The sequence below is a fragment of the Pleuronectes platessa genome, chromosome 10, assembly GCF_947347685.1.
Source record: "Pleuronectes platessa chromosome 10, fPlePla1.1, whole genome shotgun sequence".
In the NCBI taxonomy this organism is placed as follows: domain Eukaryota; kingdom Metazoa; phylum Chordata; class Actinopteri; order Pleuronectiformes; family Pleuronectidae; genus Pleuronectes; species Pleuronectes platessa.
The window spans coordinates 6,220,909-6,236,585 of record NC_070635.1 but is presented as its reverse complement, the minus strand read 5'-3'; the positions used below and the strand labels follow the sequence as shown (position 1 = coordinate 6,236,585).

Genomic DNA, 15,677 nt, shown 5'->3' with positions numbered 1-15,677 from the left:
TACAGTATGTCCTTTACATGTCAGATTACTGAAATCACTGTTATTTAGTTTCTTTCTTCTTAGTTTGTATTTACTGAGGAGATTTCTGCTCCTGAGACAAACGCCACCTTTCTAGAAACAAGAAACTTCTCACTGTGTCTTTACCTTCACTGCAGCAGAGACGCACATAAATACAGTTAATGTCCATGATTGGCCACAATAAAAGCAGCGGAACATTCATCACGAGTTAGAAAATAAACTTCAGTGAAAATACGTCTCAATATTTCATCGACTCTGTGAGAAAAGTGCGACTCTGGTATTTTCTGGGCTGTAAATCTGTGCAGAGAGAAGCCGGCAGCTCGTCTGCGCTGACAAGTGAATATTTACGACAGGGAGTAAAACTATCACAATTAGCATTAGCTTTCATTTGGATTGTGGATTAAATTGCTTCACTCACGAGGCTCCTCGAAGCCTCGGAACATTAAAATACCATCTCCCTGCAGAGACGCTAACAGATTGTGCTTCAGTTTTTTGACAGGAAATGGTTTAAAGCGTGTTGTGAGAGTTCAAACTAAAACACCTTTGTGCATTTAAATCTGAAGTGAGAAAAGTAGTGTCCCCCTGAAAGGTTTATGTCTCTGAAGCAGTTTAACCTGCGTTTACTTTGAGTTTGAACCTTCTCCAGCTGCAGGGCGCTGCTCATGCTGCTCATCAACACTCACAACTCATCCAGTTTGCTCACTGACCGGTTTGAGTGGAAGGTCGGACGTCTGCAAACCAAACATCCCACAGGATCCACGGTGAGTCTCACTGGGAGAGAGGATTATGGACGATAATCATCTGCAGCTGCGGCTCATGAGATGTTCCACTCGACGTCGGTGAGTGTTCGTCACTGAACTCATCCCCCGAGGATCAGAGGAGTCACACAATACAAGCAAATGTTGTTGTGATTTTTGGAAACGTCGCACACTTTTCTCTGCGATATCTCAACGGATCAGAAACAACATTTTGTAGAAACATCTTGTTTCTCTGTGATGAATCTGAAAGACTTTAGTCGTCCCCTGACTTTTCTCTCTTGCCATCATTAGGTTGACATCTGATGTTTTGGTTAAAAATATTAACAAGTGCTGGATTTTCATGTGAATTGATGTAAACTGTGATAAGTTTTACGACCCCCCCCCCCCGACATGTTCACTAGTGCGATCGCCAAGTCAATGAATTCGTCCCACACGTTGGTTCATCAATTGATAAATGTAACGATTAATAATTGGCAATTATTTATATATATTATAAGTCATTTTGAAAAAGGGGAAATAAATCTGACTCCAGCACCTCAGATGTGAAGGTTTGTGACCCTTTAATATAAACTAAATATAGTTTGGTTTTAAATGTTGTTCAGAGACATTTGAAAACACACCCTTGGATCTTTGGGTTCTCATAGACGGACACATTGATTAGAAACATCAACAGATTGTTCAATAATAAAGAAACGTCCGTGCTTCACTGCAGCTCCATCAGCTCTGGTTGGAAACCTCTGGTTTGATCTTAACGAGGAAAAAGCCTGAAGCAGGAAGTTCCTCCAAAGTCCCGCCACCCGAGCTGTGGAGATATTTTTCAAAGCATTAGCAGATGATTACACAGTTGTGTTTCTGTCCAGGCGCTAACAAGGTGTCGGGGCAGCAGATGAGAGTCTGCAGCGTCTGTAGTGCACACGAGCTTCTGCAAAAACACAAACCTGAGTTACACCGACTGTCTGGAGACTGAGACCTCTGCTCCATGCGCACACACACACACAGCTAAATATATGTGCAGAATTAAACTCCACACACACTCTCAGTGTAGAGTCGCTCGCTCAATTAGTTTCTCGTAATTTATGGTAAAACTTGATAAATTGTCGCCTACTGAGATCCATGACTGGAAACACTATTAGTTATGTAATTAGATTGTGTAATTGAATATGAATTTTAAATGACAGCATGGCCGGACTAAACAGTTTAATTTCCCCAAATCACAGTTGAGTTAATTATCACATTAAAGTTGTATTATTCATAAAATTCAGGAAAGGGGACAAAGCAGCGGGGGTTTGCATATTGCCTCCATCAGTGCCATCCAATCATCAGTGTGGCTGCTGATAACGTATATTAAAGAAACTCACTCGCTGTGATTCACTTTTCCAGTTTACAGACTTTTCAAAGTCACAGATGTTTATATGAAAGCGTGAGTGAAAAAGCTGCTTTTCAACCTTCATCTAACACAAGTAGTTCAGTTTGTCCCAAAGCAAACTGTCCCTGAAAACACACTGCAGGACAACAACACAAGTTCCTGGATGAGTCCCTGAATAGAAGTTACTGAAAACAAGTGGATTTGAGCTCATTGTGAAACTCATCCATTTCTCTGTGTCACTGAGTCGATGGAGAGTTCAATGTAAAACTACAAGATGCTGAAAGGAGACACACGAGGGAAGAGGGAAATAATGTGGAAGTCAAATCTCCTCTCAGTGTGAGAGATGACTGGTGTTGATGAGCTGCAGTGATACACTTCATGATGTTTCCCAGAGATGTTTTCTGTCATTTGAGGTATAGTTGCTCTGATACACTGATAATTGTTCACGTGGTTGTTTTTATTAAAACTTCATTCCTGCTTCTCCACGGCCTGATGACTATGATGTGTCCTCTCCTGGGTCCAAGACATCTGAGCTTCATCTGAGGCTGTTTCTTTAGGCTTTGAAACATAGAAATGTTATTTATCAAACAGTTTAATGAACTTTTACTGATAAGATAATCAATGGATAGAAACAAAAGTTGGCATCCCCAATATTGATAAATATTAGTTTACACCAACATGCTAATACTAAGCTATGCTAATCTGTACAGATCTCTGAGTTTAACAATTCACTCAGGATTTCTAGTACCGAGCATGAAAGGCTCATATAACTGCAGATTGAAGAGAATCAGGATCTGTGTATGGCATGAATATTGCTGTTATAGTTGCTAATTGTTTTAGTTAATTGTGCTAATTTGCTCTCGTGCTAAGAGTTACACTAAAGGGTTAATACTTCTCCTCTGTGTGTTCCCTCTAGTCTATGTAACATAGGTTTCTTGTAAACGTAAAAGTTTTGCAGAGCAAAATATCAATCAATCAGTGGTAAAGGGAGCTCCTCTACTGAAGCTCCTAAACTCCTCATCATCAGTCCAGCTGATACTATTTATTGTACTGAGACAAGTTGAGGGACAAAGCTTTCGAAACAAGATCCTGAGACTGAAACAGCCTGAACAAGGACATACAGCAGACTGAGTCAGGAGCTGAACACACACTTTTATTTTACTTCAAACTATGTAGAGTGAAGCTTTAGCCAAACTGCTCTAGAGTCATAACTGATCTAGAATAGTTCAAACCATCGACTATAAGTGAAGCCAAAGTTTCTAGATCGCCACCTGGTGCCTGACTGCGGTATAAATCTCACCTCCTGAATTTTACTGAATGGGACATGGACAAAACTAAAGTGTCAAAATAACTTAAATGATCTCGAAGATGGATTCTTTAGTTACTATCACAGTTTAATGTTCCAATGCTCATTTCTCATGTACGTTTGGTTATTAATCATATTTACAGCCGAGGAGCCTTGGTTGCTCGGGCAGGAAGAACACATTTGTCCACTATTTGTAAATGTATGTATATTCTGAAATATATTTCCATATTCAGATTTTTATTGTACATACATTTAATGGGACTTCCAGGGTCACTTGTAGAAACATCTGTCGGTGAAAACACAAGTGGAGAAGTTAGTTAATCTTTAATGAAAATGTTGGGAAAAATATAAGAAAAATATAAAAGTCGAGAAGTAAAATCCTTACGTTTTATTAGGGCCAGAAAAACCAACCAGGTGACTGAGCCTCCATCTCATGTGGGACTACAACTGGATTCTGAAAAAAATGAAAACTGAAAAGTCAATAAAACATCATTAGATCATAGAACTTTTTCTTTTTACTGTAAAAAGTTTGATCAGGGTTATTTTTCATCTTGTCTCAGAATTTCCTTCTTCCTCTTTCCATTTCTTTTACTGACATTTTGAGTTGTCTTTGTTCTGTTACTCATTTAAAGATGGTTGTGAACTTGGTTTGAAAACACAAAAGTCACCTCACCTCTACGCAGAATTTGTCATGTAATTATTTTAAAAAGGAATATTTGGGCAACCTGTTTCTGTTAATCCCAGAGTTCAGTTTTTTCACTTTAATAACTAAAATATAGTTTGTTTTCTATTTTAATTTTAGTTGACATTAGCTACCTGTTCAAAACACTTTTATCCAAAGAAACCCCAGAAGAAATTTAAATGTAATAACAGTGTCTTCATAACATTGACATTTTCGAACCTTTTAGTCTGAAATATACTGTTTAAAAAGTCATATCTGGTTCTTTATGTTCATCTCAATCTTCAGGCATCTACAACATCTGAAACTGATGTTTGAGTTTTTATTTGTAAAAAAGTATTTCAACTGAATGGAAGAAAAAGGGTTTTAAATTATTATTATAATTATTATGATTATTATATGATTATTAAGTGATATGGAATCAAATTTTATCAGAAAAAAATCAGCTTTTTTCATCCACAAAAAAATATAGTTTGTAATCAGTACTGAAAATAAAACTTCTGAAACACTATATTTTACTCTGGTAGATTAACATCATGAGGAGATGAATAACCATAGGAGCTTGTTCTTACCTCAGAGGACCCACTTGTATCAGTCTGTCACACACAGCCTCACTCCGAGAAGTTTTCACACTTTGAAAGGGGAAGTTAAAAAATAATTAGCATCCCTTATCATGCAAGCCAGAAAACAGCTTCTTGTAGGTGTTATGATTACAGTTTTCAGTAAGCGTTATTTATTTGGAGAATTTATGCTCACTTAGTATTTACAGTGTCTCTATTTAAAACGTCATCTAATAATGTGAAAACGTATCTAAACGGTTTGCACAAGTCCGCAGCCCTTTAAGTCTCGGGGGTTCCACGCCTCGCTGCCGGGCCAGTTGCTCCTCTAATCTCTCTCTATCTATTTAGACAAATGCCTTCATCCAAATAAACTTAATCAGCTCCATGCAGGTCCGGACCTCGGTATTATTTAAAAATGTGTGTATGTGGGTGGTGGGTGAGTGAGTAGGAGGTGGAGTGGATCATCTTCTGGTAAATATACAAGGTAACGTAGTGTTAACGTCTCCTGCTCGACCTCCAGACCGGAGTCGGTGACGTACAGGGGAGATGTCTGTTCTCCTCCCGGCTGAAGCCGCTTCTCACTTCAGGGTTCACACCCTTCACTTTCTGCAGCAGTAGAGAAATAACGGAGGACACTTCTTCTTGTCTGGAGAAGCTGTTGTATTTATTTTCCAACACACTGTAACTTAAACTCTCCATCTTTATACTCTCTCTCTCTCTCTCTCTCTCTCTCTCTCTCTCTCTCTCTCTCTCTCTCTCTCTATCTTTTGAGAGCTTATGTGGATGGACAACACCTGGATCTGTTCGAAAGTCCAAGAGGACTCTCCCTACCCCCACTGTCTAAGTGCCCCTGAGCAAGGCACCTTACTCCCCCAACATCTGCTCACTGCGCGCTGTGCATGGATGCCTACTTCTCTGTGTGTCCTGCTGTGTTCTCCAGATGGGTCAAAAGCAGAGGACAAATTTCCCTCATATGCATGTAGTGTGACTGTGCGTGTGTTTGGGACCAATAAATGTATCTTGTATCTTGGATGCACTGTTTGAGACTTGTTTCTGTAGTTTAAATACAAAATGATGAAAACTCAAACACAATGGAAAGTCATTGATGCTTTTGTCCACTGACATGGTTTTGAAGCTACTGTTAACCAATAGCTGATCTCCAAACATCTTAAAATGTGCATATTTAGATCGGGGGGTACTGCCCTCCAGCTACAGGCCTGGCTTCATGGCAACTAAAATACTTACTCATTGATGCACCATGAAAATGTAATAACATATCTAATAATATCCTAATGTCTCAGAATTTGTACTTTTACCTTGGATAGTCAAGAGTTTAAGTTCAGGTTATAGTCATATACTTGTTTTTATTTTACTTATTTCTTAATTCAAGTAAATCTAATGTTTACATGGTCCGTTAATAGAAATGCAAAACAAGATAATGTCCATTTAATGATGCAATGCATTTTGTGTGTACATGCATTCTTCAGAAACCCCTTTTGTGCTGTGACATGTTCACAAATTAAACAATAATGTCAATAAACTTTAAAGTTCATCACTTGTTCCAACATATTTCATTTTATTTTGAGCTACAGGATATTTACATTTCAGGTGTGTGGGTTTGGATTAAGTTCAAACACTGGAAAGCACAAAAAAATACATTCAGCAGTGATTCTCAGCATTTCTTATCTAACTGCATGTCATTTATATATAGAATATATAAAAAGTTACTAATACAATCATTTTACTCTCACATTATTTACATTTTAAGTTGCTAAAGAGGGATTTAACCGTTTTTCCCTCACATTTTACAGAGTTAACTTTTTTCCCCAGAGCCTTTAATTAACACTTTCAAATATTTATATATTATATTTTAGCTCAGTATTATAACTTCTGTTGCTTCTTGCTAACTAGTTTTAAGATTACGACCTACTTTGCTTAACTCGTGAACTCTTCAGACTCTCTGTGATGACTTATTGTGAATATAAACTTCCTCAGGCCCGAGGTAGCTGTAAAAAGCAGGACGAGAACATCTCGGGTCAAATCCTGACGTCAGAGTATTAACTCTCATCTTGGTGTGAGCTGCTGGAGTCTCTGTTGGTCGTCTGACGTCGGGGCGTCGCTGTGAATCTCACCTGTGGAAAGTTCAGCTCCACTTCACCTTCACTGGTGTGGTCGTCCAATAGATTTGAAGATGTTGGTGCACGTGCAGCTGCATCACTAATGTTTTCATAGTCTTGCAGGCTCTCTGGTTCATTCTAGTATGAGAGCGGAGGAAGTTTAAAGGTTATTTGTGTGAGAATTTCTGGTTGTAATGCACAATAAAGTTTTTACAAGACACATTATGGGACTTAGGAGGCTTTGTAATATCACCATTAAAACCCATTTGATTACATATCATTCAACTTATGACACAATTAAGCATATTTAGAAGAATAAGTGGTTTTAAAAATGTACAGCATTTTATGTGGTTTTGAGAAAAAGAAGCTCTGTCATAAACAGGTCAGAAGTGACCAGAAGCTTAAATATCCTGAATCTTGTACCTGTACTCTCTATAATCACTGTTTCTTATGATTTCCAATATAGAAATAGATTTAGAAGTTTCAACAACTGGTAGTTAAATAATAAAAAAAAAATTATTGTGTTAAGACAATGTTCTGAGGACAGGCCACCATGACCAGATAGTTTGAAAGTAGAATGGCTTAAACAAACGTGTCATTACCGATAAACCAGAAGGGGATTTGGTGTTTGTTGTTCCTTGTTGAACAGATTTCCTCCAGTATCTGAAAACATAGAGGGACATGATGTGGTGAAACTAGTCAGACCATCTCTGAAATAAATTTATTTAATTTGATCAAATGCACTTCTTATTCATTCACCTTAAATTTACGACAATTACACTGATAATCATCAGGAGAAGTAGAGCAACAACGAGGAACCTCAGGTTCTCCAGATAGTCTCCTGTGGTCAGAAGAGAGAGAGCATCATATAGACACTGAGTTGTGAACATGTAGAATTAGTTTCAACTTTATTCCACGTGCAGAGATTTATTTCACACTGAACTAGAAATACTGTCCTGCAGTTGTTTACCTCCATCAAACCAAGATTCTGATGAGGCCACTGTGACCTTTGACCTTTGACCTTTGGCTACCAAATCAAATCAGTTACTCCTCGACTCTAATTGTGTGTTTGTGCCAAATGTGAAAGGATCCCTCATGGCGTTAAGTGGATAATGCTTTTACAAGGCAAAAATATGCTTTGTGAGTTCACAGCTTTGCGAGGACACAACCTTGCCCTTTGACCTCCACATTATTATCATTTCAACCCTGAATCAAACTTACCATTTTTAATTTTAAGTTTAAAGAAATTCCCTCAAGACCTTCTGGAGATGTCACGTTCACAAACACAGGACGTATGGACGAACAACCAGAAAACATGATCTGATATAAACCTGCCACATTTCTCCTGATCAATAAAACACAGTTATAAGACCTTGAAATTCACTCACGTTCAAACAGATGGACGGGATCAGACAAACTTTGATCTACTTCATTTTGTGCGATGCAGTAGTAGACTCCTGACTGGTTTGAGTAGACAATGTGGTTTTGATGCTCTGACACAAGTTCATCCTTTTCCTCTCCCTGACTCTTCCTGTACCATGAGTAGTGTTGGACTGGGGGAAAGCTGTGACTGAAGCAGCTCAGCATCACGGAGCTCCTCCCGTCAAGCTCCTGCTTCTCTGCCGACTCCGTGATGTGTGTGTGTTTTGGAGAAACTAGCCGGGAGATTCAGGAGAAAAGACAACGTCATTTTCTGAACCTCATCAAAGATCAAACATGAATAACATAACAAATGAAGTGACGTTATTACTGCTCTCTAAAACCAGACTGAGAAGAATGGGAAACTTTAAATGGGAGGATAAAACAGACTGGCTTTAGATTCACCTGGAGAAACTTTAAAAAAAGTTCTCAGCAATCTCTCTTTGAATCAAACTACAGCCACTGATTTTCTTTTTTTTCTTCATTTTTTCAACTCAATATTTGTTTCCAGGTTTGATAAATGTTATTTTGAATGATTTGTTGAATTTGCTGAAACAGATTTTGAAGTATAAACAACTTGATATGTAATAAATAATAAACAAATATTTTGTACTAAGACAAAGTTGGGGAAAAGAGCTTTAGAAACAAGAACCCTGAGGCTCTGAAACACCCTGACTAGCTTAAAACTAAAGCTAATACTTGGATCTTACTTCATTCTCTGATTTGACGTAGTTCTAGTTTTTATTATTCTATTTATTCTTTTATGTCAGATGTTTGTAATAGAAAATTCTGTGATGTTTTTTTTCCAACTGCTACAGCGGACGGACACAGCAGATAGACACAGACGATGATTTCATGTATTTTTTTCATATTATGTTTTATGAAACGCCTCCTTGTATAAATTCTGCATTTTGTGAACTTTGGGGCAGTTCCACTATGATCACCCGTACTTGTTGTGTATTCTCTGCAGAGCTTACTAGTAAAAAAAAGACTCAAAGGCAACTCAATTCTCAAGATAAATTTTGTTATAAGCTTTTTTTCATAATTCATATTTTGATGTGATTTTTATTATATAGGAAGCACTTTGTAATGTTGTTTTGAAAAGTGCTATTTAAATAATTTATCAGGTAAGTTTGGAGATAGTGGACGAGGGAGCACAGTAACAGGCAAACCTGTGAAAAGAATTCACTGCATTACAAAATTACACCACAAATTATACTATAATATAACTGCTTAAGGTCACAAGGCTTCAATTAAACATAATTATACTTTACTCTGGTGAAAGAGATTTAAGTTCTTTAGGTCTTTAATTTATCATGTGCAATTGTTTTAACTGTCAGAAGAAATAATTAATTAAAAAAACTGGACCACTGAAAAAATACATGAGAAAAATTTACTTCTGCATCGATAGTTTCTTGGTTTGATCTGTTTGGTTGAAAAAAAGGCTTCAGCTGAAACACTCACATTTCACCACCAACTTCTTCTGCTTGCTGTCCTTTGAGCCCTCAGTGTTCTGGGCACGGCAGAAGTACCAGCCAGCGTCGGATGAAGTCACAGTAATCTTGTGGTAGAGAGAGTTGATGGGTCGTGAATAAAGATTATTTTCAGTGATTATTAAAGACTGATTATTTGTGTTGATCCTCATCAAGGTGAGAGTTGACTGTGGGAAACTTTCAGCATCACAGCTGATGGTGATGGTCTGACCTTCTGTGACCTCAGACCTCATAGACAATATAGGTTCAGTGGGCGGGTCTGTAGAGAGGAAGCAGAATCTACTTTAAAGAAGGCACATTATGATTTTATTGTTTTTCTTCCCTCACTGTCAACAACACATTTTCATTCACATCAAGACCAGGATTGACTTGAACAGTCACATCGTTAGGACTGTCTGCATTAACCAAAAATAAAGAAAACACAAAACTGTCAGATTTAACCAGAGGTGTAAAAAGTACTGAATTATTGTACTCAAGTAAAAGTACCTTTACTTTGATGAAATTTTACTTAAGTACAAGTAAAAGTACCCATCTAAAAATCTACTCAAGTAAAAGTAAAAAGTATATCATTTAAAATGTACTTTAAGAAAAAGTTACTTAGTTACTTCCAACAACTTGATGGGGGCCGCTCTTGTACAGTGCAAAAAAGAGCAAGGGGTCATAAATCCAATCCAAAAACTGTTATTTTTAATTAAAGGAGAATCTTTACAGATGTAAGTGCCATGGCATTAAACATGTCAAACTTTAAACATTTAACATGTCAACACAACATTTAAGAGCTTTTGGGAGGACATGTGAAGACATGATCCACATGACAGCTAAAATGAAAAGTTATAATGCCGCTGTCCCACTGTATATTTCAACTTTTGGTTAAACTTGGTCCACCTTTAGAGCACTAGTCTACTAACTTCTTGTTGAGTTACAGCAGCTTCTGATTTTCAAGGTGAGTAGAGCTCATCCGGGCTCACTGTGCAGTGAACAGCAGCACAGCTGAAGAGTCGCTCACAGGCCAGTGTTGAGTTTCAGGCAGTGTTGTGCATGAACTAGTTCAATACTTAAAATGCATACAGTGGATTATAATAATGAAAAAGGATAATTTGAAATCTTGGTTTCAACTCTAAAGGAACTCTTTAAAAAAAAGATTTTAAGTTTTGGAAACCCCAATGAAAAAGTAGCAACTGCACGGGAGAACGTTGAACTGAACGCAACTTAATGACAAATAATGAATTCGAACGGTGAACACGTTCATATTATCTGAGGTCTAGTTAAAACGTTGTTTTCCTTCTCCTTCTAAATCGAATGATTGCACCATGTCGCTGCTCAGTGCCCGTAACATTTCCGCGATGTGGCGCAGTGATTCTCAAACTGTGTGGTGCGCCCCACCGATGGGGCTCGGAGGCATAACAGGTGGGGCGTGCGACCGGGAGGGGGTAATGCGAGGGGCACTCATATTATAGCCGAACTAATGTTTGGACGTCCGCATCTCTTTAACGGCGGAGCAGTAAACTAATCGCTCTTTCGCTGTAGCCAGGGGTCGGCAACCCGCGGCTCTTCAGCCGCTCTGCAGTGGCTCCCTGTGCAGTGTTGTGCATGTCGCGCATATTTTTCGCGAACAGTGAACTTTACGATCAGTTTTCATATGTTGAACGTGCACGTGAGGGAACGTCATCCACTCTGTGCAGCATCTACCACTGCAGTGAGAATTGCCTTGCGCCTTGATCTATGTTTGTTTTTTTACTCAGTAACGGTTGTAATTTCCAATGTAGTGAACTACAATACTTCAGTCAAAATCTACTTAAGTAAAAGTAAAATTACCTATTTCAAAAACTACTTAAAAAATTACAAAGTACACCAAAAAACTGCTAAATTACAGTAACGTGAGTAAATGTAATTCGTTACTTTACACCTCTGGATTTAACCACTGTTCCTAATATAAGGGTTTTTATAATATAAAATGATCCTGCTTAATATATGTTTTTTATTTCATCAGGGTTGAATTCATTGTAGATTTGTAGGTAGTGGACTGATTTATAAAAGGGAGCACAATAACATGCAAACCTGTGAAATCAATACTTTGCATTACAACACAATTTATACTATTGTGTTGTTGAATTATATCACAAGAACACTTACAACTCAAAGTCACAAGGCTTCATATCAACATAATTATACTTTACTCTGGTGGTAGAAGTACAGAGATTTAAGTAAAAGTAGAAATATCGCAGTAAAAAAATACTTCATTGCAAGTACAGGCCCTGAATTCATAATTGGAATAAGCAGCACAGTAGTTTAGCAGGAGTAGTCATTAAGTGGCAGAGTGGCACCACGTAACATTACTGGATCATTATTATTGATAATTTATAGATTAAATTATTTTATATAGGGTCTGGTAGTTTATTGATATTTTCTAATCCCTACAGTTCTTAATCAAACAGACACATTTACTTTAGGTCATTCATTTCTCAGGTGGTATTGTTTCAACTGTCAGAAGTAATAGTTAATAGAAAAGAACATGAGAAAAGCTACTTTTTCACAGATAGATTTTTGAAAGGAAGATTTTGTTTCATCTGTTTGGTTGGAACAAAAAGCCGCAGCTGAAACACTCACATTTCACCACCAACTTCTTCTGCTTGCTGTACTCTGAGCCTTCAGTGTTCTGGGCACGGCAATAGTACCAGCCAGCGTCGGATGAAGTCACAACAAACGTGTGGGAGAGAGAGTTGATGGGTCGTGAATTAAGATTAGTTTCAGTGATTTTTATAAACTGATTATTTGTGTTGATCCTCATCAAGGTGAGAGTTGACTGTGGGAAACTTGCAGTAGTGCAGGTGATGGTGATGGTTTGACCTTCTGTGACCTCAGAACTCATAGACAGTTTAGGTTTAGTCGGTGGGTCTGTAGAGAGGAAGCAGAATCTTCTTTAAAGAAGGGACATTATGATTTTATCGTTGTTCTTCCCTCTAGTCTGTGTTACATTGGTTTCTTGTAAATGCAAAAGTTCTGCAGAGCAAAAAAAACAACAATCAGTGGTAAAGGGAGCTCCTCTCCTGAAGCTCCTTAACTCCTCTTCATCAGTCCAGCTGATACGATTTATTGTACTGAGACAAAGTTTGGGGACAAAGCTTTTGAAACAAGAGCCCTGAGGCTCTGAAACAGCCTGAACGAGGACATACAGCAGACTGAGTCAGGAGCTGAACACAGACTTTTATCTATCTTACTTCATTCAGATCTAGTTTTTAGTCATTTATTTATTCTTTTATGAAAGATTTTCGTTGCTAAAATGATCTTAAAGAGGGATTCTATAGTTTTTGTCACTGGTTTATGTTCAAATGTTCATTTTTCATGTACGTTTGGTTATTAATTATATTTCCAACCAGAGGAGCCTTGGTGGCTTGGTGCAGGAAGGATACATTTGTCCACTAATTGTAATTTTCTGTATATTCTGAAATGTACTTTACATTCAGTAGGACTTCCAGGCTTATTTGTAGAAACATCTGTCGGTGAAAACACATGTGGAGAAGTCAGTTCATCTTTATAACAAATGTTGGAAAAATATTAAACCTTGTTTTCAAAGTGGTGAAATAAAATCCTTACATTTTATTAGGGCCAGAAAAACCAACCATGTGACTGTCTGAGCCTCCATCTCATGTGGGACTACAACTGGATTTCTGAAACACATAAAAAGTGAAAAGTGGATAAAAACATCATAAGATCACAGAACTTTTTCCTTTTACAGTAAAACGTGTGATCAAAGTTATTTTTCAACTTGTCTCAGAATTTCCTTCTTCCTCTTTCCATTTCTTTTACTGACACTTAGAGTTATCTTTGTTTTGTTCCTCATATCACGATTGTTGTGAAATCGTGGTTTGAAAACTCAAAGTCACCTCAACTCTACGCAGAATTTGTCATTTATTAAAGGAAAATAAATGTAATTATTTTAAATGGAATATTTGGGTAACATATTTTTATTAATTCCAGAGTTCAATTTCTTTTTTCCTTTTAATAACTAAAATAAAGTTTGATTTCTGTTTTTTATTTTTATTTTATTTGACATTAGCTACTTGTTCAAATCACATTTAATCAAAGAAATCCCAGAACACAAACATAACAGTGTCTTTATTAAATTCTAATTTTTGAACTTTTTAGTCTGAAATATACTGTTTAAAAAGTCATATCTGGCTCTTTGGGTTCATCTCAGTCTTCAGGGAACTACGACATCTGAAAATGATGTTTGAGTTTTCATTCGGAAAAAAGTATTTCAACTGAATGGAAGAAAAAAGGTTTAGAATAATAATTATTATTATTAAGTGATATGGATTCAAATTTTAATAAAATAAATAGCAGCTTGTTTGATCCACAAAAAATACAGTTTGTAATCAGTGTATAAACGGTAATTAAAACTTCTGAAACACTTTAATTTACTCTAGTAGATTAACATCATGAGGAGATAAATAACCATAGAAGCTTGTTCTTACCTCAGAGGACCCACTTGTATCAGTCTGTCACACACAGCCTCACTCCGAGAATGAGACTTTACAGAAAAAGGAAGTTTTCACACTTTGAAAGGGGATGTAAAAACAATTAGCTCACTATCACACAGGCCAGAAAACAGCTTCTTGAAGTTGTTCTGATTACAGTGATAGAGTTTGCAGCTTCTCACAGTATCTGCTCTCAGATGCACTTCCCCCCTCTTCCTCTTTTGTCGTTGTTTGTGCTGAAGTCTTGTTCACAGACACAGAGCAGTTTTCATTACTTCATATTTATTTGGAGAATTTATGCTCACATAGTATTTACAATGTCTCTATTTAAAACTCCGTCTAACAATGTGAAAACTTATCAAAAGGGTTTGTGGAGAGTTGAATAAACATAAGAGTGCAGGTGAACAACATGTAAACAGGAAACATCGCACAAAGAGAAAAGCCCCCCCCCCCCAAGAGCTGCAGCCACGATCTTCACAGCATCGGCCGCCATTTCATCAATGTTGAAATGTAATAACTGTGATGGAAATTTGAAATGGTGAGACGTCTGAAATAAAGAGACGAGAGAATCACAGTCTCTTAAGAAGACTTTCTTCCTTATGCAAGGAAGGTCAGACAATCAAACAGCATGAGAAGAGCATTCTGCAGAGGGAACGACCAGGAAGCAGTTGCAGGCGCATGGTTTTTATGCAGATGCAGTGAAGAGATGTGTGTGTGTGTGTGTGTGTGTGTGTGTGTGTGTGTGTGTGTGTGTGTGTGTGTGTGTGTGTGTGTGTGTGTGTGTGTAAATTGCACAAATTCTTTCCATGACCATCGAGCTGTTACAAGGGATCTGGTCAGAGTCTAAATGTAAAGACACTGGTATTAAGAAGCTCCTGAGCTGCAGTGTCCGGTCTGAACCTGTTTAATGTTGTGTTCTCTGTGTTGATGCTGTGGAGCTACTTCAGAATGATTCCTTATTGAGTCGTCCTTAAACACTTCTACAAGATACTGACGCTTCATATTGTTGGTGTGCACAGCTTTAAATTAACAGTCTGTGGTGCAGCCTGAAGTTAGAAAACTGTGCTCATCCTACCTGGTTCATCTGCAGTCAAGATTAAGTGGAATTGTCTTACAACATTTCACGTGTGTGACGTTTATATAACTTTGATTGATTTCTCAATTGCTCATACTTTGCATTTCGGTTGTTTCAGAGGTTTGTTCAGCAACCGACACAATCTTCAGGCCCAAGATCATAACTTTTCAAAATAAAAGTCTGTCGGCCATTTAGGACAAACACAATAAGTATGAAGCTGATAAGATGAACGATTCACGGGATGCGTGTTTCACAGACAGACAAACGTTTGTGGGATTAGTAGGTAAATAGATTATTACATTACATGTCATTTGGCAGACGCTTTTGTCCAAAGCGACTTTCAATTAGTACACTCAACATTTATGAGGGGCCATTTAGGGGTTCAGTTTCTTGCCAAGGTCACTTCGG

General features: G+C 37.6%; 1 protein-coding gene and 1 long non-coding RNA gene across 3 annotated transcripts; both read right to left on the bottom strand.

The window, feature by feature from the left end:
* Positions 1–1,998: 1,998 nt before the first annotated feature.
* LOC128450194 (uncharacterized) lies at positions 1,999–4,750 on the bottom strand. Of its 2 annotated transcripts, none has more exons than XR_008339959.1 (4): positions 4,700–4,750; positions 3,834–3,902; positions 3,699–3,734; positions 1,999–2,700 (listed from the first exon to the last, which is right to left on the bottom strand). It is a non-coding gene; the product is annotated as an uncharacterized LOC128450194 (long non-coding RNA). The 2 variants fall into 2 exon arrangements; XR_008339960.1 differs by having other exon boundaries at positions 3,834–3,918; positions 4,700–4,739.
* Positions 4,751–6,235: 1,485 nt separating this feature from the next.
* On the bottom strand, positions 6,236–14,340 carry LOC128450147 (sialoadhesin). The gene is made up of 9 exons (XM_053433643.1): positions 14,192–14,340; positions 13,311–13,384; positions 13,175–13,210; positions 12,324–12,611; positions 9,688–9,975; positions 8,193–8,459; positions 7,564–7,645; positions 7,407–7,467; positions 6,236–6,942 (listed from the first exon to the last, which is right to left on the bottom strand). Exons 2-9 carry the CDS (start codon positions 13,357–13,359, stop codon positions 6,745–6,747), a joined length of 1,269 nt encoding a protein of 422 aa, XP_053289618.1. The 5' UTR covers positions 13,360–13,384; positions 14,192–14,340; the 3' UTR covers positions 6,236–6,744.
* Between the last annotated feature and the right edge of the window lie 1,337 nt (positions 14,341–15,677).